The 25,856-nt window shown below is 43.4% G+C and overlaps 1 protein-coding gene across 1 annotated transcript; it reads right to left on the bottom strand.

Moving 5' to 3' along the window:
• Window positions 1–6,668: 6,668 nt before the first annotated feature.
• LOC119163285 (uncharacterized) lies at window positions 6,669–22,689 on the bottom strand. Its single transcript, XM_075873724.1, has 2 exons — window positions 21,316–22,689; window positions 6,669–9,363 (listed from the first exon to the last, which is right to left on the bottom strand). Exons 1-2 carry the CDS (start codon window positions 21,350–21,352, stop codon window positions 8,876–8,878), a joined length of 525 nt encoding a protein of 174 aa, XP_075729839.1. The 5' UTR covers window positions 21,353–22,689; the 3' UTR covers window positions 6,669–8,875.
• Window positions 22,690–25,856: the final 3,167 nt, after the last annotated feature.

Below are 25,856 nucleotides of genomic sequence, written 5' to 3'. Positions count from 1 at the left end.
ATAGATACCCTTTAAAAGATTAGTGACTACATGTTCCACGCCTAGTGTGTCCAGTATTCCCCACAATTCCTCTTGAACCACGCTATCGTACGCTCCCTTGATATCCAAAAATGCTAGCCACAGGGGCCTGTGTTCCTTTTCTGCTATTTCGATGCACTCCGTCAGTGAGAACAGATTGTCTTCCAACCTCCTGTGTTTCCGAAACCCATTCTGCAGTTCCCCCAGCACCCCCTCATCCTCTATCCACGCCTGCAGTCTTTGCTTTATAATCTGCATCGCCAGCCTGTAGACCACTGATGTCACTGTTATAGGACGGTAGTTGTTTATGTCAGCTTTGTCCCCCTTTCTTTTATAGATCATGCTCATCCTGCTAAGTTTCCATCCATCGGGAACTTCACCATCGATTATTATTGTGCTCACTGCCTCTCTCAAAGCCTGCTTAGACTTCGGACCTAATGTCTTTATCAGCCTAATTGGAATGCCATCTGGGCCTGTTGATGTTGAAATAACGCGCATTCTGCGCCGTCTCGTGGCGGGCTGTTCACAGCACAATTAGATTCGGTTTTGAATTCGAATTAGACGCATACTCAATTTTCTGGTGCATTTCTTACTTAGCAAGCGAGTGGTTGTATACATGAAGTAAGGAATAAGTGTTCCTTCCTCCCTGGGTTGTATACATTTTGAGACAGATTGTCGTGTGCGAAGTAGTTGTTATTTCTTTGAAATTTCTCTATCTCGTTTTTAGCACTAAACGTTCTGCGAAGAGTGTTCTCGTAATTATACCTGAACTAAACGCGCATTCTGACAAGTGCGCCGAGGTGGTCGAAAAGAAAAAAGGAAAAAATACTGCTTTGAACTGCTTCAACGCGAACGCGTTGTAGCCGAGAACCGCGATCAGGATGACCCGTGTAACTCTGGCAGACTTCGCTTATTCTTCTAGTTACTCCAATCTCGTGGTTCGGCTCCACGGTTATTACCTGCCCTAAGTAGACATACTCTTTTACAACTTGAAGTGCACTATTACCTATCTCAAAGCGCTGCTCTCTTCCGAGGTTGTTACACATTACTCTCATTTCCTGCAGATTAATTTTAAGATCCACCTTCCTGCTCTTCTTGTCTAAGTCCGTAATCATGAGTTGCAGTTCGTCCCCTGAGTTACTCAGTAATGCAATGTCACCGGCGAAGCGCAGGTTACTAAGGTACTCTCCATTAACTCTTATCCCTAACTGTTCCCATTCTAGGCCTCTGAAAACCTCCTCTAAGCACGCGGAAAATAGCATTGGGGAGATTGCATCCCCCTGCCTTACACCATTCTTGATTGGCATTCTGTTGCATTATAATACCCGCGGAGTAATAACCACGGAGCCGAACCACGAGATTGGAGTAACTAGAAAAATAAGAATGCGGTGGAGCACATTTGGCAAGCACTCTCAAATAATGGCAGGTAGATTGCCAATATCCCTCAACAGGAAGGCATATAACAGGTGCATCTTGCCGGTACTTAGCTATGGAGCAGAAACCTGGAGACTTACAAAGAGGGTTCAGCTTAAATTGAGGATGACGCAGCAAGCTATGGAAAAAAAAAGGGGGGGGGGGGTAGGTGTAACCTTGAGAGAAAAGAAGAAAGCAGAGTGGATTAGGGAACGAACGGGGGGCAAGGATATCATAGTTGAAATCAAGAAGAGGGAATGTACATGGGCCGGGCATGTTGCGCGTAGACAGGATAATCGCTGGTCATTAAGGGTAACTAACCAGATTCCCAGAGAAGTCAAATGGGTTAGGGGGAGACAGAAGGTTAAGTGGGCAGATGAGATTAAGAAGTTTGAGGGTATAAATTGGCCGCAGCAAGCACAGGAACAAGTTGACTGGCAGAACATGGGAGAGGCCTTTGTCCTGCAGTGGACGTAGTCAGGCTGATGATGATGATGACAAAGGGTTAAGACAATCTGCATTTCACAATTGCCAGCTATACATGCTATCATATGTCTGGTCATATGTCTGCTCGCCCAGTCAAAAGCACAGAAGATGAAGTGAAACCAGATGATTTCCGATGCTTTAGCAAAGGTGGCGCTTTTGGTGCCAATCATTCCGGTTTTCCCACTGACAGCATACAATTGCACGATTCAGAACGCTAACATGAAAAAAAATGCTTATCAGACCCTGCCTTGACAGCTTCTCCAGAATATAAGCAACTATTATTTTCCTGGAACAGTGAATAAACTTCGCTGCCAGGATACCTCCCTCAACTTTTACCTGCATAGAGCTTTGAGCAAGTCAAGCGCTGTCTCCTCTGTAAGGAGGAGGAAACAATTATTCATTACCATTTTCTGTCCTGTAACCTGTACACGTCATTGAGGAGAAGATTCAAAGCACCACCTCTTTGAAACTTGGGTCTGGAAATATCCGAATAAGTTGCTTATTCTTTTGGCGCTTCTACTCTGAGCTACAGTAACACGGTATGTTTACTATGCCATTGAGGAATTCATCAGTCAGACTAAAAGAGCATTGAGCTCAATTTTTCATCCTTTTAAACACTACAATACTAATATTCCATAATTATGGTTGTTGTATTATTAACTATTCCTAGTTTATACAAGAAGTATAGCAAAGAAACACTTAAAAAGCAAACAAAAAATTTCACCTAATACTCAGCCAATCCCCAGCATTGGGTAAGAGCCATGAGAAGAGGTGAAGAAGAAGAAAAAGCCATGCCAGACGCAGCAAAACAGGCGTGCACCTACATGGCAATGCGGACAATTCATGCCCAATATCTCTCGTATATATCAACCTTCAAGAGCTTTAGTCAACATATGTCATGTCAACAAACCACTGGCATAACGAACTGAATTTAAAAGGCGAGAAGTTTCTAGCTCAATTGCTCTACAAAGCTTCTGATGTTCTTTTTTTGTCCACGAAAAACCACTATGATGTTTCCTTTGCTGGCTGCCTATGTACTCAACCAACGAAACAAGAGGCTCGTCTTATTGTTAGGCTCAACATTATTTACAACAAACAAGCAAATATTTTTCACGATGTAAATGTGAAAAAAGTAATGTGACTAAAAGGATAACTTACCACTGGCAGGGACTGTACCTGCAATAACATTCTAATAATGCGTCCGGTGCTCTACCACTTGAGCTACTCCGGCGGTGTTCCTACCATCAATTTTGTGGCATTCAAAACTAGGAGTGTTGGTCAGCGTGGCTGGTAGTTATGGCATGTAAAACACATTTTTTTTGTGTGTGCTAGCGTAACGACATATGAGACCTTTTAATGAGCTAGCAGCATAATTCCAGCATGCATATACACATTTTGGTTACAGAATTTACTATTTGCACACCCCTACCATTAAGTCTATTGCTGATGTTCTTCAAGATGTACCAAACCCTGTTCAGAGAGCTCAAGTCTGCTGTGCACAAAAACCGTTTTTCAGCCCAACTACTTAAATACACCTTGAAACATGTGTTCACATACCCCACACCTGTGGACAATCAGTCTGAGATCGCCTACAAGTACAATGCAGGAATTGCAAAGCGACATAATTTCGACGGCGAAACGGGCAGGGGAGGACCAGGAAAGGAAAGGTTGCCGATTTCAACCATGCAGCGTTGTTAAACTGAGCTTTTTGAACAGTGCTCAACAAGGCACAGTTTTGGCCTAAAGAATACGACGATCAGGCATGTAATCAGAATTTTTTTTTTTTTCAGGGGGGGGGGGGGCATCACTTTGATTTCAGGGGGAACACCCTTAAAATAGAAAATGGTCGTTTTTCACTCTCTATGCCATGGCGGGAAAAAAATAGGGGGGGGGGGGGGGGGGCACGAGCCTGGTGTGCCACCTCCTGGCTATCGCCGCATCTGCTTGCAACAGCAAGCTCAACCCCTTACTGAAAAATGTTTGTGAGGACACGCAGGACTAATGAACTGATTGACGTTATTTTTTTTCCCTAATATTATAGCCTGTGTATGATGAGAAAGTCACTTGCACAGGAGGCAAAATGCCAGTCATTTTGAAAATGATTGCATTGAGTCAGCATAGACTTTGGACAATCAGTTACAGAGAAGTTTTAAATTTACTTCGCTAGTTGACAGTACTATTTCAAGATGCAGTTCTTTAGCCACCGGTAGAACACCTCAGCCCGATAAGCTCGGCGCCTCGATTGGAGGAATGCTCACTGGCAGACCAAGAATGGAGCAAGAAGCTGAAGTGCTGAAACAGGTATAACTGCCTCTCCAAATATGAATAAAGAGACCTGAACTCAGCCAGCTGTTCAGTAGTAACATGATTGATTTACAACAAGTGAACTCCCAACACGGTCACAGATATTCCTCTTGGCGATTTCTTCTCAACTACAAGGGCAGCCCAATTGTAGAAAGTGCAAAGATAGAAAGATTATGGTAAGAAAAGGAAAGTTTGAAAAAAAGAAATGCATTTACATCGGCAGATCAGTGTTGCTACTGGAAATTCGTGTCTTTAAAACCGAAGTTTCTATATAACATTAATGAGAACTGACAAACAATTATGCCAATCATGCAAAGAAAACCAGTCCTTAAGTAACTAATGGCATCTTTCATTGCCGTTAGTGTGTAAAAAAGTACAGTGTAACAATTAGAAATTCAACTACCCTAAAGGCCACTAGTTACAGCTGCAAATTACTGAAAAAGATAACTAATTATTGGTAACATGCTACTAGTAACAAGTTACTGCCCAAGACTGCAATGGGTAGATGAAAGCACAAAGGCGATCAGCATCAGATGTAATGCAGTATGGGTGTGACAAGTGACAAAATAAATCAGTGAACCATGAAGCTTCAGTATGTTGAAGCACTAGTTACATCTAAGCAAACAAAAGTGAAGTAACAGTGCAGTCAAGTTAAATTGCCAAAAAATATATAATAAGTGCTTTAACCCTTTCACAGACACTCTCCCGAGCATTAGATAATTGAAATGAAAGTTTTTGAAAGTCTCTACGCAGTGCGACACAGCAAAATAATTACTTTGTATCTGAATACATACACACATGAAATAAAATGAGAGACAAAGAAATATAGTACGAAAAAGACTAGAAAATATCCCTACATAAAAATAATTTAAGAGACTCATTAGTGGTGAGTATATCAATAGCTGCATGATACCTACAAGAAATAAACTTTGAAGTATCTTGTATATTCGTAATATCATTATTAAGTGAAGTTGCACATTATGTCTGTCAATTTATATGGTACGTTTTACCAGATAGTGCTTCTTTTTCAATTTGTTTTGTAAATGTATAATTGAGGTTGATAATAATAATAATATTAATAATAGATGCAGTTTGACGTCCCAAAACCACAACTTGATTATGAGAGGTGCAATATTGAAGGGCTCCTGAAATTTCGAACACCTGAGGTTTTAATGTGCACCTAAATTTAAGCACACAGGCCTTAATCATTTTCAGCTCTATCAAAAATGCCATTGCCGCAGGGGAGGTTCGATCTCACGACCTTCAGGTTAGTAGCAGAGTGCCATACTCACTTGACCACCACAGCAGGGCTATTAATGAAATTGTAGTGCGTATCAACAACAGGCACTTAACAAACAGGCACATTCATGTGCATCACATGCTTTCATGAAAGCATACCAACATTTGTACGATTACATACTCAAAAGTAGTATGCCCATTCATTGTTAAAGTGCTGATGTTCTTATATTGTATACATGAAAGCATATTGACATAAAATATTTGAAATAAGTTATTTACCAGATGTTCTGGCAATTAGGACAAACACTGATATAAACAGATATACATCCCGACTTTATATAACTGAATATACCAAACCGATGTGATGGCCAATAAACTTGGACAATGCTTCAGGTTTGCCTTCAACAATACAACACAATAGCATAAGTTGGCCCTGTGCGCATCACTTTCTCAACTGCTAGCCTGGATTCAGTTCTCGGCATGTAAGAAGGCAGATCATACATGCAACATTGGCCATTTCAAACTATCCTAGAATGCCTACTTTAAGTGAATTTGTTAAATGCCTTTATGTCATAATTTTTCTCTTTTAGAATCACTGAAGGGTCGATTATGCATCTGTAGAGCAACATAGCAACCTACGCAGATACTCACTTTGTTCATGCTTTTGCTGACGGCGACAACAAAATCTTCGAGCGCTTCGTGAACGGTAGGCCTTCAGAACACCCACTCGTTGCCCAGTTTACATGTTTTGATACCTGACGCAAATCTACACTTCGGCCATGCCATACTAGTACATGCGATAGGACCCTTTCTACTGCATGTCCGTGTTTCAGTCACAGACAAGATAATTTTTCACAGTTTAACAACATCATCGGATTGATATCGAAGCCGCTAACTTGTCGCTACATACATCTATATATATATATATATATATATATATATATATATATATATATATATATATATATATATATATATATATATAGAGAGAGAGAGAGAGAGAGAGAGAGAGAGAGAGAAAGAGAGAGAGAGAGAGAGAAAGAGAGAATTTTTTTACTGACCCTATGACACTAAGGCCCCGAGAACAGGCAACACACACGGGGGAAATACAATACAGAGTACAACAAATCAAGGAAACCTAATAACACAAAAAACAAGCATGAAAACAGAAAACTGCAATAACAAGCACACATAATGCAAACACCATGTAAAAAGCAAACACACCCAGAGTTCTTTTATTGATGATATGATGTGAAAACGTAAGTACGAGGAAGCAATGAACGTAGTGGCTATACTTTCACAAAGGGCTTATTTTTCGTTCTTAGATACAATATTAATAGGAACTAACAAGCAAATATGCAGAGGAAAGTATAAAGGATGTTATTAGAAGTAATTGTATGTAAATATGAAGAAAATAAAGTGGACGATAAGATAACTTGCTGGTGGGAGGGACTGAACTTGTAACTTTTGATTGACGCGTCCGGTAATCTACCAACTGAGCTACACAGATGCCCATCTCCCCGGAAACTTTATAGAGTATGTTTAATATTAGTAGGCTTGGCTAACGTCTTTGGGGCATATATACTTTGCAATAAATGAGATAGCAATTCAAACACAAAGGCATGTAGAGATGAAAAATTCTTGAACGGGCTTTTCTGAGCCAACATACATTTACACATGGAGCCTTTACTACAATGCAACAGCACTCGATGCCTTGAAGAGAACACCGCTTGTCCGAACATTGGCTCTGGCAATACCTCCCGCTGGAGAATTTTCAACACCAATACAAGAATTTTAGGTCCACATTTTCTTCATGCCATACATATGGCAAAAACACATGTGCAAAATCAGACATGTATGTTGGTCCCTGCATTGCAGAACAATCTACAGTCATAGACAAGGTAAGTACTTTTTACAGCTCAACACACAAAAAAAGAATATAATTTCTAAAGGCTGGAACAGCAGCAGTATCAAAATGGGTTTCAACTCACATTCTTACATAAAGGAGGAGCCAGCTAGATTAGATAGGAGCGCATCTGTGGCAATTAACAAAGAAGAGAAACCTAAAGAGGCAATGTAAAATGAAGTGCAGAAAAATACACTGGCATACACCAAAGGTGGCCTATTTAGAACAAGACCACATATGCTTTCCAGCAATGCAGAGTAACCATCAAGGTAGCTACCAGAAAATTCTTAAACATATACAACTTTTTTGAGCTCTGACTTGCTAAGCCCTCTAGTTTGTTAAAGAACGAGGCCCCATATGTCACACGGGGGGTTACCAATGCGCGAATTTATTAAAAATCATTATTTTAACAACAAATATGACACCCCATATACAAGCATAGTACATTAGGGTGAAAACTGAGTCAGACACACATGACGTGTAGGATGCGAAAAGGTTATGGAGATGCCACTGATATCTTGCATGACAACTGCTTATGCTTCCTCTAGACGCACAGCATATTTGTTTCATTATTTCACGGCAGTGCTTTTTCTCTGCTACCAACAACAAGCAGGCATGGCAATCTTTCTCTGCTTCAACCCTGAGTGTTTAGTCATCAGTTCATAAGTGAAGTGGCTCACTCAGGAACCAGCATACACTAAGCTAGCTACTCCATCCCTCACCCTCGCTTCCCATATTTTTGCCATACTTTCACATCAACTCATGAAAACCAATAAGCCTTCTAGGACAGAACACGCTCAAGACCTCTCTAAAGGTGGGAGGCCTTGGATGTCTCATCAAAGACGAGAACTGACTATTGGCATTCAATGGTATTGGCACTGACATGAGCGGTAAGAAAAATATTCATCATATCACATGTCACCACAATTTGTGACACAACATAACGGAATGTCATCATCACGTGACACTGTCAATTGTTCCATAGCGGGCTGGTCACAGAGACAGTGCAAAACTATGCAGGAAGCTTTCAGGGTGGATTAGCATGCCATGGAAGGATCAATACCTGGACAGAGATTATAGAGATGGCTTTTGTTCCTTAGTTGCTTTTAAGCAATGTGTAAGTGACCCTGCAAATTTTTGAAGTGTATACTTAAGGGCTTGTTCTCTTTTTTAGACACAATATTAAAGGGAACAGACAATAACGCTAGGAAATGTATAGGGGATGTTCTTAGTGCCTGCGGCCGTTCATCAGTTCTCACGGAGGAAGTGTTACCCAAAAGAAGTGCAAGGTAGTATGGATATTCATATCCCAAGGTGGCCTCACTTTTACACACTCTTCTACCACTCGCCTTTCGTCCCACAAACACATGCATATTCCTTCGAGAATTGCCAAACCAAGTTACTCGCCAAGTCTCAATCTACTTTTACCCTGCAGCCTCTCTAATCAACAATCCCCCTATTACCTAGCACTCCTCTTCTCTTCAAGGCAGGCTGTGGACCACTCACATTTTAAGGTTTCTTGTTTGCATGATGACGGGATAGATGGTTCATGAGTTTCTGATTCCGTGAGAAGGATGCACTGCAGTGGTGACAGGAAAAGGGACGCTCGCCTCTGTGGATGTACATGTGGCGATTGAGGTGCTGCGCCCGCACAAATGATGCATCGCATTGGTCACAGGAAAAGGGACGCTCCCCTGTGTGGGTGCGCACATGGTCCACAAGGTTCGTTTTATGTCTGAACGATGCCCTACACTGATCACAGGAGAAGGGACGCTTTTCTGAGTGCGTATAAATGTGCCTCGTCAGGTGAGAGTCCCGAGAAAATGTAGCCGGACACAGATGGCACTCATAGGGGCGCACGCCCGTATGGTTGCAAAGATGTTGTCGCATGTGCCCTTTGTACTTGGTCACATAGGTGCACTGACGACAGGAATGCAGTCCACCTTGAACGGTCACCAGTGACAGGTACTGCTCATGAGATGTCGAAGACAAGGATCCTGCAAAGTCATGAAAGGAACAAAAAGACAATGAAGATTATGTGAAACACGTTGTCTGTAAGTAGATTACAGTTCCAGGAAATGAACAAAGGTTGCTGGATTGGTAAATGAAGTAGACAATTACTTCACTTATGCAAACCACACGTTACTGCAGTAATAACCATGCAACGACACAACATGCTTTACTAAATTTCCTATCATTCTGTATAATATACTCTGCTTAATACATTTGAAGATATCTTTTGACAGCATAAGGGTCTGACATGGATGCAATTCTGATACTACACCGAAACAGCCCAATTTCTTCTTAATACGCCTTTAGATTAGGCATGAGCCCATCACAGTATGTGCTGTACTTTCATAACTTGTGCAATGCTAAACAAATATGCATTAAGAACACTTCCAAACATAAAGAATGTGAAACAATATATGACAGATAGAAGTTAATTATGAATATAAAAGGACAAAACATGTACAAGAGTTGTTGGCCATCAGGGGCACATGTACATTTATGTAGATTCCCCAACAATTATTTCTCTATGTGCACCATCAGTTTACACACTAAGCTCTCAAAACTGCTTTAATGATCATACCACAAAACACAAAGCGACCTATTCACACAAATAATGCTTCATACAACTACACAACCACTCATATAAATAAATATTCTACTTTACCATAATTATAAGTAATTATATGACATGAGGACAATCACTATACATTAATCTATACTTACAAAGCTCTCTTCGAATGCCAAATTGGCCAAAACAATGCACTCAACTCAAGGAACAAATGAATTTGATTTGGTTTTTCATCACCTCCAAGGGAAAGGCACAGGGATAATAAACCAATGATCAAATTAAGAATGGCGCAATGTTCTATGAATGATGAGAATACAAAAACATTTTGGCAAATTTAAAGGGTTGTTACGAAGTTAGTGATACTGCAAAAAATAATTGAAGTTTACATATTAATATTATTTTAGCATTTTATTCACCAGAAAGCACCCCACAAACACATGCCAAAGGTTTCAGAGGGCAAGATGCCTATAGAAAAATGCCACATTGCCGTTATATGCTCATATTGATATCATTATTCATACATTATACTGTAAAATCGAAGTGTCACTTCAGAGTGTTGCAGTTATACAGATATATACAAAGATGTTTAATGACCAGCTCTGGGTCGTCCGGCCGGCCGAGGATGCCACCAGAGTCCAGGGAGTACGAGCCGCCACCTAATGCCATCGAGACCAGATTGCTAGCCCATTGTGTCTAATAAGGTATTTTTTCTCTCTCTCTCAGCTTATACTGATGTGTAACGATATGCATTGAAAAATACTTAAACTGAATCAGCATTTTGTAAGACAGGCACAATGTCATTACACTGATGACTGGAACATATACATACCAATGAAATCAATTACATTCATGCCAATTTCAATTAACCAAAAAGTGAGGAAACTGAATGGCCAATTTCAATCATTTTGATATACCCAAGCCTGAGCTGCAGTCCACAGACATGGTCTCATCGCCATCACATCGCATGTACACAGAAAATTAAGCTGAAACATAATCACAAAATGGTAATGATTTCTGAGAAAACTTTGGTGCAATGCTTTGCTAGCGATATCCAGAGCCTGAGACTTCTTCGATTCTTCATAAAGGGATGGACAAATCTGCAAAAGCACACAGACAACTGTTAAACCCAGCACAAACAAAACAGTACATTAATACTTTTATCACGATAGCAATTATATATGGACTGTCTCGACAGATTTTAGCCGTCGTCACCGCCGGAGCCACGGTCATTCACGTATATGTAATGTAATGAAGAGGAAGTAGATCGGTGCAAGAGAAGCAGCATCGTGTGTGCAGCAGAGGCTCTCGAGTTAGTGGACTGTGCTCGGAACTGTGCCCGATCACTCAACATCTGTGCAATGAATACCCTTTACAGCGTGTAAATATATAGTTTCTGCAGAACGAACATCGCCTCTCGGGCAGCGGTGTATGTGAACGTGCTAATCTCGTGAGCAAACAAGGGAGGGGGGGGGGGGGGGGCTCTCCAGCTTCTCTCCAGGGGGGCTCTCCAGGGGGGCTTCTCCAGCTTTTACTCGCAAACTCGTCGTTTGCTAGTAAAAGCTGGAGAATAAACATGCGTCAATTTTACTGGAAGCTCATTGATATGTGAGGTTTAAAGTCCTAAAACCACCATATGGTAATGAAAGACGCCATAGTAGAGGGCTTCGAAAATTTTGACCATCTGGGGTTTTGACCACTTGGAACCCAAATATGAGCACGCGGGTCTACAGTATTTTCGCCTCCATCGAAAATGCAGCTTCCGCACGCGAGATTCAATTCCACGACCTCAGGGTCAGTGGCTGAGTGCCTTAGCCACTAGACCACCGCAGCAGGGCAACTGCTGAAAGTCATGAATGTGTTATCAATTATGGAATCATTATAATTTCAACCACACAACTTTCATTCAGAGTTGAGACTCCTTTTGACTGACTAGTGCTGTGCATGGAAAATGTTTCCACATCTACTTGAAGTTAGGTGGTTCCAATATTAGTGCTTATTCAACTGTTCTTTTAAACAGTGTACTGCACTGTACCATGGTGCAAACAGGGGAAGGGAGGAGATTATAATTTCCTTGACCTAGAGCTCAATTACTAGAAAACTGAAACACCTAAGCTCATGAAGATAGATTAAATGAAAATGCAATCAGAGTGCGCTACCAATAACATATGAGGAAATCCTACCTAAAAGACTACTTAAATATTGTAACACAGACGCAGGAATGAAGTTTATGATTCCTGCAAGTACAGTGACAAACTTAAAGCATGGATGACATTTTTCTAGAACCCTTCTAGGTTAATTGAGTTAAAATGAATACTCTTTCCAAAAATAAAAAAGAGGTACTTTGAGTGACTGTGCACATAACTGCAGTAATAATATTGAATAAATGCTAGAGAAGTGAAATATGTAAAACCTTCAGTAGAAGGAACAAAGTTGATAAACGTGAAGTAACATTCAGTGAAATAGATGACTGTTATCTGGGGTTTCACGTCCCAAAACCACGACATGATTATGAGAGCAACGTAATAGAGGTCTCCGACTTTAACAGTCTTAAGTTCTTTAACGGGCACAGACATAGCAAAGCACATGGGCCTTAATTATTTTGCCTGCCCCAAAATGCAACCACTGCAATCGAAATTGAACCCCCAACCTTCAGGTCAGGAGCAGGGAACCGTAGCCGCCGATCCACATTGGTGAACTACATGCGGTACAAAGACCTGATACGTTTGAACCTAGCAACAAATAGTTTCTTCGTGGATGCAGAAAGATTAAAATCATTTTGTAGTATTTATAGCCCTATAGATCAAATGCACCTTCACTGAAGAGCTGCCTGCATAAAAAAATGCAATTGCACACTTTGCTTTTATGCTGTAGTCAAATTAGTAAGGTTACGTGGTATCATTAATGATATTGAGAAGGAGCAGCAAAAGTGAACATGTCCAATAACAAAAAATACCCCAAGATTTTCGTTTCGTATCAGCCTTACACTCTAACCCAAGAACATAAAATCTAAGCAACTCAATGCAAGCTAATAAATGAACAAGACATAATCACTAGTACACTAAACGTAAACAACACACTCATTTTCACATGGCTCAGACATTGATTGCTTTAACCAAATTAGGGAACAGTCTGGAAAGTACAATATAAGAAACATATCCAGTTGTTTCGATCAGAACTAAGAAGAACAAAAAGAACATCTTTTGTATGTGAATCACAAGAAAAATCATTGTTTTTTTTATTTTTGAGGCAATGATAAGTTGTGGTTTCGGGGCAACTATAATGACAGACAGTATGAACCAAGGAAGATATGTCAGAAGCTCAATATGTCCACTGTGTTGAGCTAAAAGAGTATTATGCAGGGCACAGTGTTTATCATGTCTCGTTTCATCAGCAATGAAAGAACAATAGGAGTTATCGGTAGCATTCGAGTCCAGGAAGCAACTAATACGCATTTAAAGCACAAACAGCGTACACTGAAAGCTAGCACAGTTACATATTCGTTACAGCACATTTATAATAATATATCTCAGTTTGTGGAGCCAGGACAAAATTAAATAAAGAAAAAATAGAGAACATATTTGTGGTTTTTATTGATGTGTAGCGACTATAAAATGAATACAACTTAAGCAATACAAAAAAAAAGCTGCCCCTGTACCTCATTATGCAAGACACTAAACAACTTCCATGCCCTCACCAATGCCAAGAAAGTCGTTCTGCTGTATGGCTCCACTCTGTTTAGGGGCACACATTATTTAAAACTGTTTTCCCAGAGAAGCTGTAGCATTTCAAACACTTGCATCAGCAAATGTTTCTTACTCTAATCTCAATATTCCTTTGTGGAAGCAATGAGACTGTTGTAAAGTCATTCCATGCCAAACATCTCAGTTTTGTTCATGACCATCTGAGACTTTATCGAAAAAAAATTGGGCTAATTTCTTTTATGAAAATCATATATTTGTAGGATTTTTCAGAGGAAAAAAAAAGTTTTGGTCATGTAGGTTCCTTCCCGATTTCGCAGAATTTCATCTGAGAAACACTTGTGTGATGAGTGAAGAAAACAACGACAGAAGTGCGGGGCAAGGCGCATCTAATGTGCGCGTGAGTGTCAGCGAATCAGCTGATGACCTGTGGTGGCCCATAGAGGTGGCCCACGATTGGGCCACGGGCGACCATCACGTGGCAGTGGGCTTTGTGGCTGGAGACGAGCCGAAGCAGCGGCAGACGGGAGACAGCGGGCCGAAGCGTCGGACGCAGGCGATCCAGGTTCCAACCAGGGAACGCGGCTGTCCACGCTACTGTCGTCCAACTACCAGCTGGGGCGGCATTGCCGGCCCGAGTACTGCATCTCGGGGCGTGGCCTGGCCTGCTGTTCTCTTCCTTGCTGAGGGCATCGCGGATCTCGGCGAGGCGTCTCCGCGGTCAGCCGTTCAACACAGCGATGAACGTGGCCTGGCTAATGGTCACGGTTGCGTCGAGCATTGCGTCTCGACGCACGCTCTTCGCTGGACGGGCTGGCCATTCCCCGCATGGAGCATCGCGTCTCCGATGCGGGTTGACTGCTCAGTAGTCGCACCCATGCCATCAAGCGCCGGTGTCACCAAAGCGTCGCACTTCGGCAAGGGACGAGCGAGATGTTCCGCCGGGCGAGACGCGGGCGTGTGTACGGAGGACCATGGAGCCGGGCGAGGATTCAGGGTGGCCGAGGATTCAGATGCCAGGGGAGTTGTGGCTGAATCGAGGAACGCCGAGCGGTGCCGAGCCGTACCGAGCGACGCGCCAGCCTCGGAAGTGGGCCGCGAGCTCACGAGCTGTGCACCCGAGGGGACCTGGCTGTGCCCTGGCCAAGGCGAAGAACGCCGGTGAGTGAGCTGCCGCTCCGCAGCTGTAGCGAGCAGCATTTCAGCACGGCACAGACGGTGCTGTGCTGGCCAGAACCCGCACGTGGAACCGCTACGCCCGGGCGGTGATCAAGAGCTTGGAAACGACGTCCGAGGTCGCGCTGGTCCAGGCATCACCGCCACCGCAGCTGGAGGGTGGAGGCCAGGAAGGCAGGGGAAGCAGTGCGCCACTCGAGAGGACGAGTTCCTGGGAGCGTTCCTGAGCCGGATGTGGGACATGTACGTGTTGGCCAGGTCGAGCTCCGGTGTGTCCGGTCAAGGTCTAGTCCGTTGGCCTGTACAAGGTCCAAGGACGGGGCCTGCTGAACGGCTCCTGCCTGGGTGCAGTGGCCGGGAGCAGGTTTCGTGGGCGAGGCCTACCGGGCGTGGTCCTAGGGAGCCGTGGCCTAATCCTGGACCTCCGGAGTTGCGACCCTGACTGCTGGGTTGGCCGCGACATCCGAATCACCGGCGCTGCACACGGTAGCGTATCCGTGCGCCGTCAGCCGTTCCACTCATGCCATGAAATAAAAATGTTCATGTTAATCCTTTCTCGTCCGCTATCAACAAACATAGTGACGAACGTCCCTTATCCGTCACAACTTGTTAAAAACTAACTTTGGGACTCGTTTCTTGTTTCAAAGCGAAAATCGGTATACATAATCAAAGCATTTACATCGGTTCAAATCTATCAAATATGGCTAAAGCAATTTTCCCAAAATGTTCTATGTTTACATTTTTTGTTTTTTATTAATACCCCATTATGTATGAATACCCCAGCAATCACTAATTACTCTATAAATAATAAATTTCTCAGTGAAAACATTTTCAGACCAATGAGTTTTGTAAATAATGTGAGGAAAAATCACAAATTTGGGAAAATTTTCCTTTACATTAAGATAAAATTTAAGAAAGGGAAAGAAGACGGCCACCTGTTTGTAGTACGAAACCACAAGGAAATCTGTACAAATTTTTCAGAAAAAAAAAAGCCTTTTAGTTGCCAAAAATTTGTCCTGGTCCGGGGTTCGTGCTTAGGACCAATGCCTTTCCAGGGCAGTCGCTCTGCCAATTGAACTAACCAGGAAGCTAGCAATCGACAGCGCGAGAGCAAATTTATCGACAACTCGAAGCACATGGACACAAGCATAGCAAATAAGTTCTGCGAAAACCTGCAAGGTGGCGGAAGGGTTAAGAAAGAAAAAGAAGACAACCACCCGTTTGTAACACAAAGCCACAAGGAAATCCATACAGATTTCTCAGAAAAAAAAGCCTCCTAGTTGTCGAAAAAGTGGTCCTGATCGAGGGTTTTAACCCGGGACCGCACCTGCCAGGTCGATGCAAGTCATGTTCTTGCGTCATATGACCTAAGAAAGGTGGACTAGACGGAGACCAGAGGAATAAGCGGATGGTCTTGGCCAAGGAGCTACGCCTCAAAACGGCAACATGCACGACTGTTTGAAACGTGCACCGATGCGAAATATCCTACGCACAAATTTTCGCAATTGTGCTGGCACGATTGTAGGTCTCCAATAGAGCATCCCCAACATCACCGCCATTCTTACGACATTCTGCAAAATTCAAAGGCTCTCCTGTGACCAAAAAATTTTTTATCTCCGGGATATTTTAGAAATTAACTTGCATACACAGAAAACCCACAACAGGCTTGGGGTAGCCTCAAAAATTTAGTGGCACCACTTCTTTAAGCATGAGACAAAATCTGATTGAACAAAGCTACCATGAAAGTGGGTAAAAATGAAAAAAAAAATGTAACGAGGTAAGTGACATCAGAGTTCTGGCTGGTCACAAGTGGATAAATATTATGTTCTTGCTGTTCTTGCTGTCCTTGAGTCACATAGGTACAGTGAACACAAAAAAGATGGAGCGATCTTGTGCGGATATGAATACACTGAGAATGTTGCTCCGAGTAAATGTGGTTGAGCACATGCAGTACTAAAAGAGATGATTGCCCAGGTGAATCCAAAGGTGTGTTTTCATGTTTCTCTTGTCCTTGATCACGTCGGTGCACTGCCAGCAGGAATGCAGTCCACCTGCATAACCACCCGGGGCATGCACTTCAGTAAAGTTCACCAGTCGTTTCTCAACAAAACACACACATTGGTTCGTGCGAAAATCTGTTAAAGATAACTATGTTGACGAAACGGGCAAATTTAAATCGATTCAGAAACTTGAGTGGCTAGATTAACTACTAAAATGTGCTCGGTGCACAAGAAACAAATTCAACAAGCAAAAATAGACGATCCATTGAAAGAGCTAAGCGGTCACGAATATACGAGCTCATGACAGCAATATGGGTGCCAGTGTCTACCAAGGCTGTAACAGATAAACCATCCACTTCATCGATCAGGTTCTCATCGGTCGGGAGCGTCCACAGAGGAACCGGAGAGCAAGCTTTATCAGCAGAGTCACCTTCAGAACTGTAGCCATTAGTTTCCAGATATAAACAGCTGGGCAAAGCAATTGGATGAGGACGGGGAATCAGGTGAAAGCAGAGACTGGGAAAATCTACGTTAGGGTGAAGGTGAGCGACTGTACTAGGCAGTGCTCGGGTAGTAACTAGCTGAGCCATCGCGGTGTGGTGGTTCCTGGTCAGAAAAATGGGCTGGCGAGTAGAGGTTGGGGACGCTTTGTCTTGCCCGATGTGGTGAAGTCCACGTTCTTCAGCAATGATGCGAAATGTGTTCCACTCGTTTGCATCGAAAGCAAATCGGCCTGTCGTCAGATGTCCCCCATGCATTTGGGTCACGGTTGTGTGGAGCAGGGCTGCGATAATGCTGTAGATGGTTCGAGGTAGGTGAACTGACAACATCGGGACAGTGCACAGAGCAGAGCATGTGAATGCCCGCATTGGCTAGTTCTTGGTGCACAAGGTTTTGTATCAGCGATATGGTTGGCTGAGGTTTACTTGGCACCAGTGCCCTCAAGAGTGCGGGTGATATGGCTTCGATTTCACGGTTTACAATTCTGGTAATGTCACCAAAGTGTTGAATGGGCTGGGCTTTTATACAGAGGTCCTCACAAGATGATGTCACAGCAGTGTCGAGAAAACAGGTAAAGTGGTGGGCAATGTGACAAATTTTAGCCTCTTGAAAGCATCGGCGCTCCAAGATAACATCCTGAATGGTTGCACAGTCTTTGAACACAAAGAAGTTAAATGCATCGTCAGTGATGCCCTTGAGCACGCGCACTACCTTGTCGGCTTTGGCCATGGTTACATCGACATTGCAGCAAAAGGTCAGAACATCTTGTATATACGCCAAGCGTGACTCAGAAGATGTCTGAACATGGGAGCCATTGTTTTTCTTAGCAGCCTGACCAAACAACTCGAGTTACTTGGTCCTCCATACTTTCTAGGTGGTGATCGCTTCCACATTGTTGTTAAACCACACCTTGGTCGTCCCATGTAAACAGAAGATGAGGTCTGCCAGCATCGAGGTTGGGTCCCACCTGTGATCTCTTTAAAATCAGCTGCAAAGGACACGCCATATTTATTCTAAGCCTTTCCGGAGAGTTTAATATCACCTGGGCGTTTTCGTTTTTGCGGAGCATGTGGAGAGAATGTCACAATGAAAATGAATTATATCACGAGTCGCATGGACAGCATTAAAATTTGTCTGTTTCGTTGGATCATACTAAAAGAAGACTAAACTGTGTGAGAAGTTAAGACGAAAAAAAAGAATGCATACGACACTCAGAAGTGCAGTCCAAGCACAATGTGTGTTTCTTACATTCGTTTTAATCTATAGCGTTGGTTACCCTTATTTCAAGAGAGGATATCTTCCCTTGAAAATCAGGGAGCGCATTTGTGAAAATAGCTTTCTCTATCTGATTCAGCTTCATCGATTTGGTAGCACGCGCTTCAGTTGCCTGCGTGTGAGCACTGCCAAAGCTCACAGACGGGCCTTTTTTGTTTACACTATAATGAAAGCATACTATAGCCCGCATATGCGCCAGCCAACGTTTCTAGAACTAAGTAAGTTGCAAAACTCCCCACGTCAGACTACTCGTCACAAGGCGCCGGGACAGCTTCCGGTTTGGTGGCACAGGCAGTGCAACAACCTTCCGCTAGCAGACGAAAACACAGTCGTCGTGGCAAGAGGCTGTGGCAGCCTTTCTGAAAGAGCTTTGCCAACAGTATATTACCGGGATTGATTGTGCTGTTGCAGAAACTTAATACTGCATAATATTTAGCAGTGTAAGGCAAATACAGTATAATTATTGCTTTCTGAACTGCCCATAATAAACAATACTTGATATATATATAGCATATCATACAAGTCTGTCCGATAGTTGCTAGTTGGTGTATATTTGCAATAGATTTTTAGATGCGAAAAACCCAATTACAATGTCTGGTATCCTCTTTTGTGGCTGGGTTTTCCGTGCCTGAAAATAAATTACAACTATGTGGCGCGATCCCGTGGCTTTTGTCTAGTTATGTAGTCAGCTTATTATTTTTTTTGTTCATGTCAGTCACATTCTTTAGCAACTTAGACGGTCGAAAAGCTATGCATGCGAACATTTTCTTGAGCATGTCTTCCCTCTGCTTCTTCTTGAGTTCCTCTAATGAAACCTGGTAACACAGCTGCAGCCAAAGCTTCGAGCAGAGACCGCACTTTGGGGTATCGGTGAGCACTTCGTAGTCATTACTCACGAGTCTGCCTGCTGACGCATGGGGACAACATGAACACACTTTAAGCTTTTCATTGTCCTCGAGAAGCTCGGCCAATCGGGTGATGGTATCTGCATTGCCGGGCGACTTGGCTAAGCGATGGTTGCTAATGATGACTGCCATGTCTTTCGCGTATTTCTCTACTAATAGTGCTATTTTTTTTCTTTGAGCACTAGAAACACCACAAGACGTCTTGCCTCGTCATTCTCAACAACCTCCCGCCAGCATGCAGCAGATAAACAAAGGTTTTCTTTGTCTTGAAGCGAAATGACGCTACTTGTTGACGGCATGTTGGGACTTATTTCACTGTCTTCGAGCTCCCTGCTCGGAGGTAGTCTATTCTTTTTCCCCGATGATATTCTGGAAAGTACCCCACTCCTATCAGGCAGCTTTCGCTTCTTTGTCATGGGTTTTGAAAGGTAAGTGGGCAAATGCAGGAATTTTCGTGGAATGCATCCTTTGACAAGGTCCCACTTTCCTCTGGCGATTTGTACCTTCTTACCATTGATGACGTGAGTGAAGGTCTCCAGGATGTCCTCGTGAAAGTGCATATCACACACACGTGAGGTGCTGGGTAGTTTCTTATCTGCATGAGGAGTAGCGTGGTCCCACACCTCTCGCTTCTCAGGTACACGTGGGCACAAAAGAAATTTTGTAATGTCTCATTTCCTGTAGCCACTCTACAGCCGGGAGCGCAACATCTGGGCATGATGAAAACATGCAACACATACAAAGCAGAACAGGGCACGCTGACGCACAAAACTGTTTACGCAGAAAGAAGTCTCCACGGATATCGACGCACTGCAACATGCACAGCCGACAGAAGGTACGGGAGTGACACGAGCGAGCACGCAGTGAGCGAATCCGGGTGTGACAGCAGCGCCACATTTGTCGCTGGCAGCGGTGGCGCTGTGCAACATCGCTCAGTTTTACAACTTACCTACTTCTAGAAACGTTGGCACCAGCTGCATACTGGTTATTTTCATTCATCGCATTAAACCATACTTCAGACAAGAACCACTCTCTGCACGCCTTCACATTGTGTGTTGGACCGTAGCTGCTAAAATCCTCGTCAGGCTGCTGTATGTGTCTCTCTGCTGGATCAGTTCCTTCCCTCTACACAATGCATGGCCTTATGCGAGTAAAAAAGTTTTTACCACAGATTGCAGAACTGTGAGCAGACTTCAATATTATGCACCTTATGCAACGAACAACCTCATCAATCAATAATCAATGTATATTGATTATTGAAATAGATAATCTTTCTATCAGCAGAATCCAGCAGGATGGTTAAATGTTTTCAAATAAAACAACGAAGTCAGCGTTTTTTTTCTGGCCCATGGGGGGCTAAAACCGGAGGGCCCGGTTCATTTGAACCCTGGATAATCCGCCCCTGGCACACGGGTGCCGCGCTCCCTGATAAGCGAGGAGAGTTACCACAAAGCATAGTCATACAACACCCCCCCCCTCCCCTTTCCCAACTCTCGCGGGAGCCACTGGACTTGCGCACTGCGTGATGAGTTCGTGATGAGTAATCGTAGAATATGCTGGATGTTGGTTGTAGCGCTAACGCACACGGTGACACTTGTTGTGTAAATGTGTGACAGTCGGTATTCAAAAGACATTGCACTGTTTTCGGGTTAAGCGTCATACGTTAATGCTGCAATAATGCATGACATACCGTTGCGATGACATACCACATTCTCAACATTAGCGCCCACATTTCTCGGGGCACGAAATACGAATTAAATAACATGCATCCGTTTCTTCAGAATCATGCCAAAGAAAATAAACGGCAGTACATCACCTCCGAATGTTGGCTGCTTGACGGTAAATGCACACATTTCGACGTGCGTGTGCCGTCCATTGTGCGCGTTTGACGTTGCGCGTTGGTGCGTACCGATGATACCATGACTCCAGTTGTCACAGACGCCTCAGATGACACCTTCGCGAGTATTTTCAGCGAAGTGATCGAATCTCCGCTGCGTCAAAGTCACGTCGGCGCTTTAGTGACGGCGTACAAAACTTCTCTGACGAGTCTACTAAATGAAAGTGGCGCGTCCGTCCACCAGAACCCATTAGAACTTATTCTATAAACATAGCACCAGAGAACACTTGCACCAAAGTGTTCTAAACATTTGATAGAAACTGGTAAGTGTTCTCCGCTTGCACCACATGGAGTCACGGACAGGAAGTAAATAACGCGCATTCCGCGCCGTCTCGTGGCGGGCTGTTCACAGCACAATTAGATTCGGTTTTGAATTCGAATTAGACGCATACTCAATTTTCTGGTGCATTTCTTACTTAGCAAGCGAGTGGTTGCATACATGGAGTAAGGAATAAGTTTTCCTTCCTCCCTGGGTTGTATACATTTTGAGACAGATTGGTGTGTGCGAACTAGTTGTTATTTCTTTGAAATTTCTCTATCTCGTTTTTAGCACTAAAGGTTCTGCGAAGAGTGTTCCCGTAATTAGACCTGAACTAAACGCGCATTCTGACAAGTGCGCCGAGGTGGTCGAAAAGAAAAAAGGAAAAAATACTGCTTTGAACTGCTTCAACGCGAACGCGTTGTAGCCGAGAACCGCGATCAGGATGACCCGTGTAACTCTGGCAGACTTCGCTTATTCTTCTAGTTACTCCAATCTCGTGGTTCGGCTCCACGGTTATTACCTGCCCTAAGTAGACATACTCTTTTACAACTTGAAGTGCACTATTACCTATCTCAAAGCGCTGCTCTCTTCCGAGGTTGTTACACATTACTCTCATTTCCTGCAGATTAATTTTAAGATCCACCTTCCTGCTCTTCTTGTCTAAGTCCGTAATCATGAGTTGCAGTTCGTCCCCTGAGTTACTCAGTAATGCAATGTCACCGGCGAAGCGCAGGTTACTAAGGTACTCTCCATTAACTCTTATCCCTAACTGTTCCCATTCTAGGCCTCTGAAAACCTCCTCTAAGCACCCGGCAAATAGCATTGGGGAGATTGCATCCCCCTGCCTTACACCATTCTTGATTGGCATTCTGTTGCATTATAATACCCGCGGAGTAATAACCACGGAGCCGAACCACGAGATTGGAGTAACTAGAAAAATAAGAATGCGGTGGAGCACATTTGGCAAGCACTCTCAAATAATGGCAGGTAGATTGCCAATATCCCTCAACAGGAAGGCATATAACAGGTGCAACTTGCCGGTACTTAGCTATGGAGCAGAAACCTGGAGACTTACAAAGAGGGTTCAGCTTAAATTGAGGATGACGCAGCAAGCTATGGAAAAAAAAAGGGGGGGGGGGTAGGTGTAACCTTGAGAGAAAAGAAGAAAGCAGAGTGGATTAGGGAACGAACGGGGGGCAAGGATATCATAGTTGAAATCAAGAAGAGGGAATGTACATGGGCCGGGCATGTTGCGCGTAGACAGGATAATCGCTGGTCATTAAGGGTAACTAACTAGATTCCCAGAGAAGTCAAATGGGTTAGGGGGAGACAGAAGGTTAAGTGGGCAGATGAGATTAAGAAGTTTGAGGGTATAAATTGGCCGCAGCAAGCACAGGAACAAGTTGACTGGCAGAACATGGGAGAGGCCTTTGTCCTGCAGTGGACGTAGTCAGGCTGATGATGATGATGACAAAGGGTTAAGACAATCTGCATTTCACAATTGCCAGCTATACATGCTATCATATGTCTGGTCATATGTCTGCTCGCCCAGTCAAAAGCACAGAAGATGAAGTGAAACCAGATGATTTCCGATGCTTTAGCAAAGGTGGCGCTTTTGGTGCCAATCATTCCGGTTTTCCCACTGACAGCATACAATTGCACGATTCAGAACGCTAACATGAAAAAAAATGCTTATCAGACCCTGCCTTGACAGCTTCTCCAGAATATAAGCAACTATTATTTTCCTGGAACAGTGAATAAACTTCGCTGCCAGGATACCTCCCTCAACTTTTACCTGCATAGAGCTTTGAGCAAGTCAAGCGCTGTCTCCTCTGTAAGGAGGAGGAAACAATTATTCATTACCATTTTCTGTCCTGTAACCTGTACACGTCATTGAGGAGAAGATTCAAAGCACCACCTCTTTGAAACTTGGGTCTGGAAATATCCGAATAAGTTGCTTATTCTTTTGGCGCTTCTACTCTGAGCTACAGTAACACGGTATGTTTACTATGCCATTGAGGAATTCATCAGTCAGACTAAAAGAGCATTGAGCTCAATTTTTCATCCTTTTAAACACTACAATACTAATATTCCATAATTATGGTTGTTGTATTATTAACTATTCCTAGTTTATACAAGAAGTATAGCAAAGAAACACTTAAAAAGCAAACAAAAAATTTCACCTAATACTCAGCCAATCCCCAGCATTGGGTAAGAGCCATGAGAAGAGGTGAAGAAGAAGAAAAAGCCATGCCAGACCATAGCCTCCTCTATAACTTTGTGCCCGAGCGGTCGGTCCCTCAGCGCCGTCCCCCGAGCTATTATGGGATACGAGCGCTCCTGGCGGAGCGCCGAGGCGCAAAACGAGAGAATGGATGGCAGCTATGGAGAAAAAACCGGCTTTGAGTAACTACCGAAAGGGCAAAAATGAAATAAGGAGGGAGGCATTTTACGATAATTCAAGGGGAAGCGCTTTACTGTTTGAAGCGAGATCGGGTTGCCTTAGAACGCGTAGTTATAAAGCAAGATTCAGTAAAGAAGAAGAACAATGCACATGCTGCGGGAAAGATAAGGAAACGGCGGAGCATGTTCTGATTGAATGTGGAGATATCCACCCAGGTGTACTCCTGTATCCGTCAACTGAGCTCGTAATGGTTCTAAATTCTCTAAAGAATTACGCGGAAGTTTTCCTCGCAAGAGCGAGAAAGATGAATCAGCCACTGAAGGCTGCCGTTGACAACGCCGCGCAAATACTACAGAAACGTGACAAACTCAAGTGCTCGACCCCGGGACATCATAAAAAACTTTTGGAGGTTGTGCTCGTGAAGTTTCTCCGCCCACTTTTTCTGAACTTCGCGACGAGTGTGACTGACAAACACGACTTGGCAAAAGATTTTCATGTCAAACCATTGTCTCGAAAAGTGCTCAAGCTTTGAGCGCGAAATCAAATAACAAAGCTCACATTGCATTCTGCATACAGTGCTTGTGTTAAAAATTTGGTGTGTGCGCACTTCTTAACGTATACGCATAATCCAATGCAATGTAGACGGTTTCTAGACCGTCATAAACGCAAGCGTGCATAGGCCGCGTCGTCTGCTGTTATTATGGGATCGGTGCGGCATCTGGCGGCGAGCGCCAAAACTATAAGGGACGGATGGCGCGTATGTATTTAGCGCTAATGCGCGGGCACAAAAAAATATAGGAGGCTATGGCCAGACGCAGCAAAACAGGCGTGCACCTACATGGCAATGCGGACAATTCATGCCCAATATCTCTCGTATATATCAACCTTCAAGAGCTTTAGTCAACATATGTCATGTCAACAAACCACTGGCATAACGAACTGAATTTAAAAGGCGAGAAGTTTCTAGCTCAATTGCTCTACAAAGCTTCTGATGTTCTTTTTTTGTCCACGAAAAACCACTATGATGTTTCCTTTGCTGGCTGCCTATGTACTCAACCAACGAAACAAGAGGCTCGTCTTATTGTTAGGCTCAACATTATTTACAACAAACAAGCAAATATTTTTCACGATGTAAATGTGAAAAAAGTAATGTGACTAAAAGGATAACTTACCACTGGCAGGGACTGTACCTGCAATAACATTCTAATAATGCGTCCGGTGCTCTACCACTTGAGCTACTCCGGCGGTGTTCCTACCATCAATTTTGTGGCATTCAAAACTAGGAGTGTTGGTCAGCGTGGCTGGTAGTTATGGCATGTAAAACACAATTTTTTGTGTGTGTGCTAGCGTAACGACATATGAGACCTTTTAATGAGCTAGCAGCATAATTCCAGCATGCATATACACATTTTGGTTACAGAATTTACTATTTGCACATCCCTACCATTAAGTCTATTGCTGATGTTCTTCAAGATGTACCAAACCCTGTTCAGAGAGCTCAAGTCCACTGTGCACAAAAACCGTTTTTCAGCCCAACTACTTAAATACACCTTGAAACGTGTTCACAGACCCCACACCTGTGGAAAATCAGTCTGAGATCGCCTACAAGTACAATGCAGGAATTGCAAAGCGACATAATTCCGACGGCGAAACGGGCAGGGGAGGACCAGATTTCAACCATGCAGTGTTCTTAAACTGAGCTTTTTGAACAGTGCTCAACAAGGCACAGTTTTGGCCTAAAGAATACGACGATCAGGCATGTAATCAGAATTTTTTTTTCAGGGGGGGGGGGGG

Source organism: Rhipicephalus microplus, chromosome 9 (genome assembly GCF_043290135.1).
Source record: "Rhipicephalus microplus isolate Deutch F79 chromosome 9, USDA_Rmic, whole genome shotgun sequence".
In the NCBI taxonomy this organism is placed as follows: Eukaryota; Metazoa; Arthropoda; class Arachnida; order Ixodida; family Ixodidae; genus Rhipicephalus; species Rhipicephalus microplus.
This window is presented reverse-complemented; position numbering and strand designations above follow the sequence as displayed.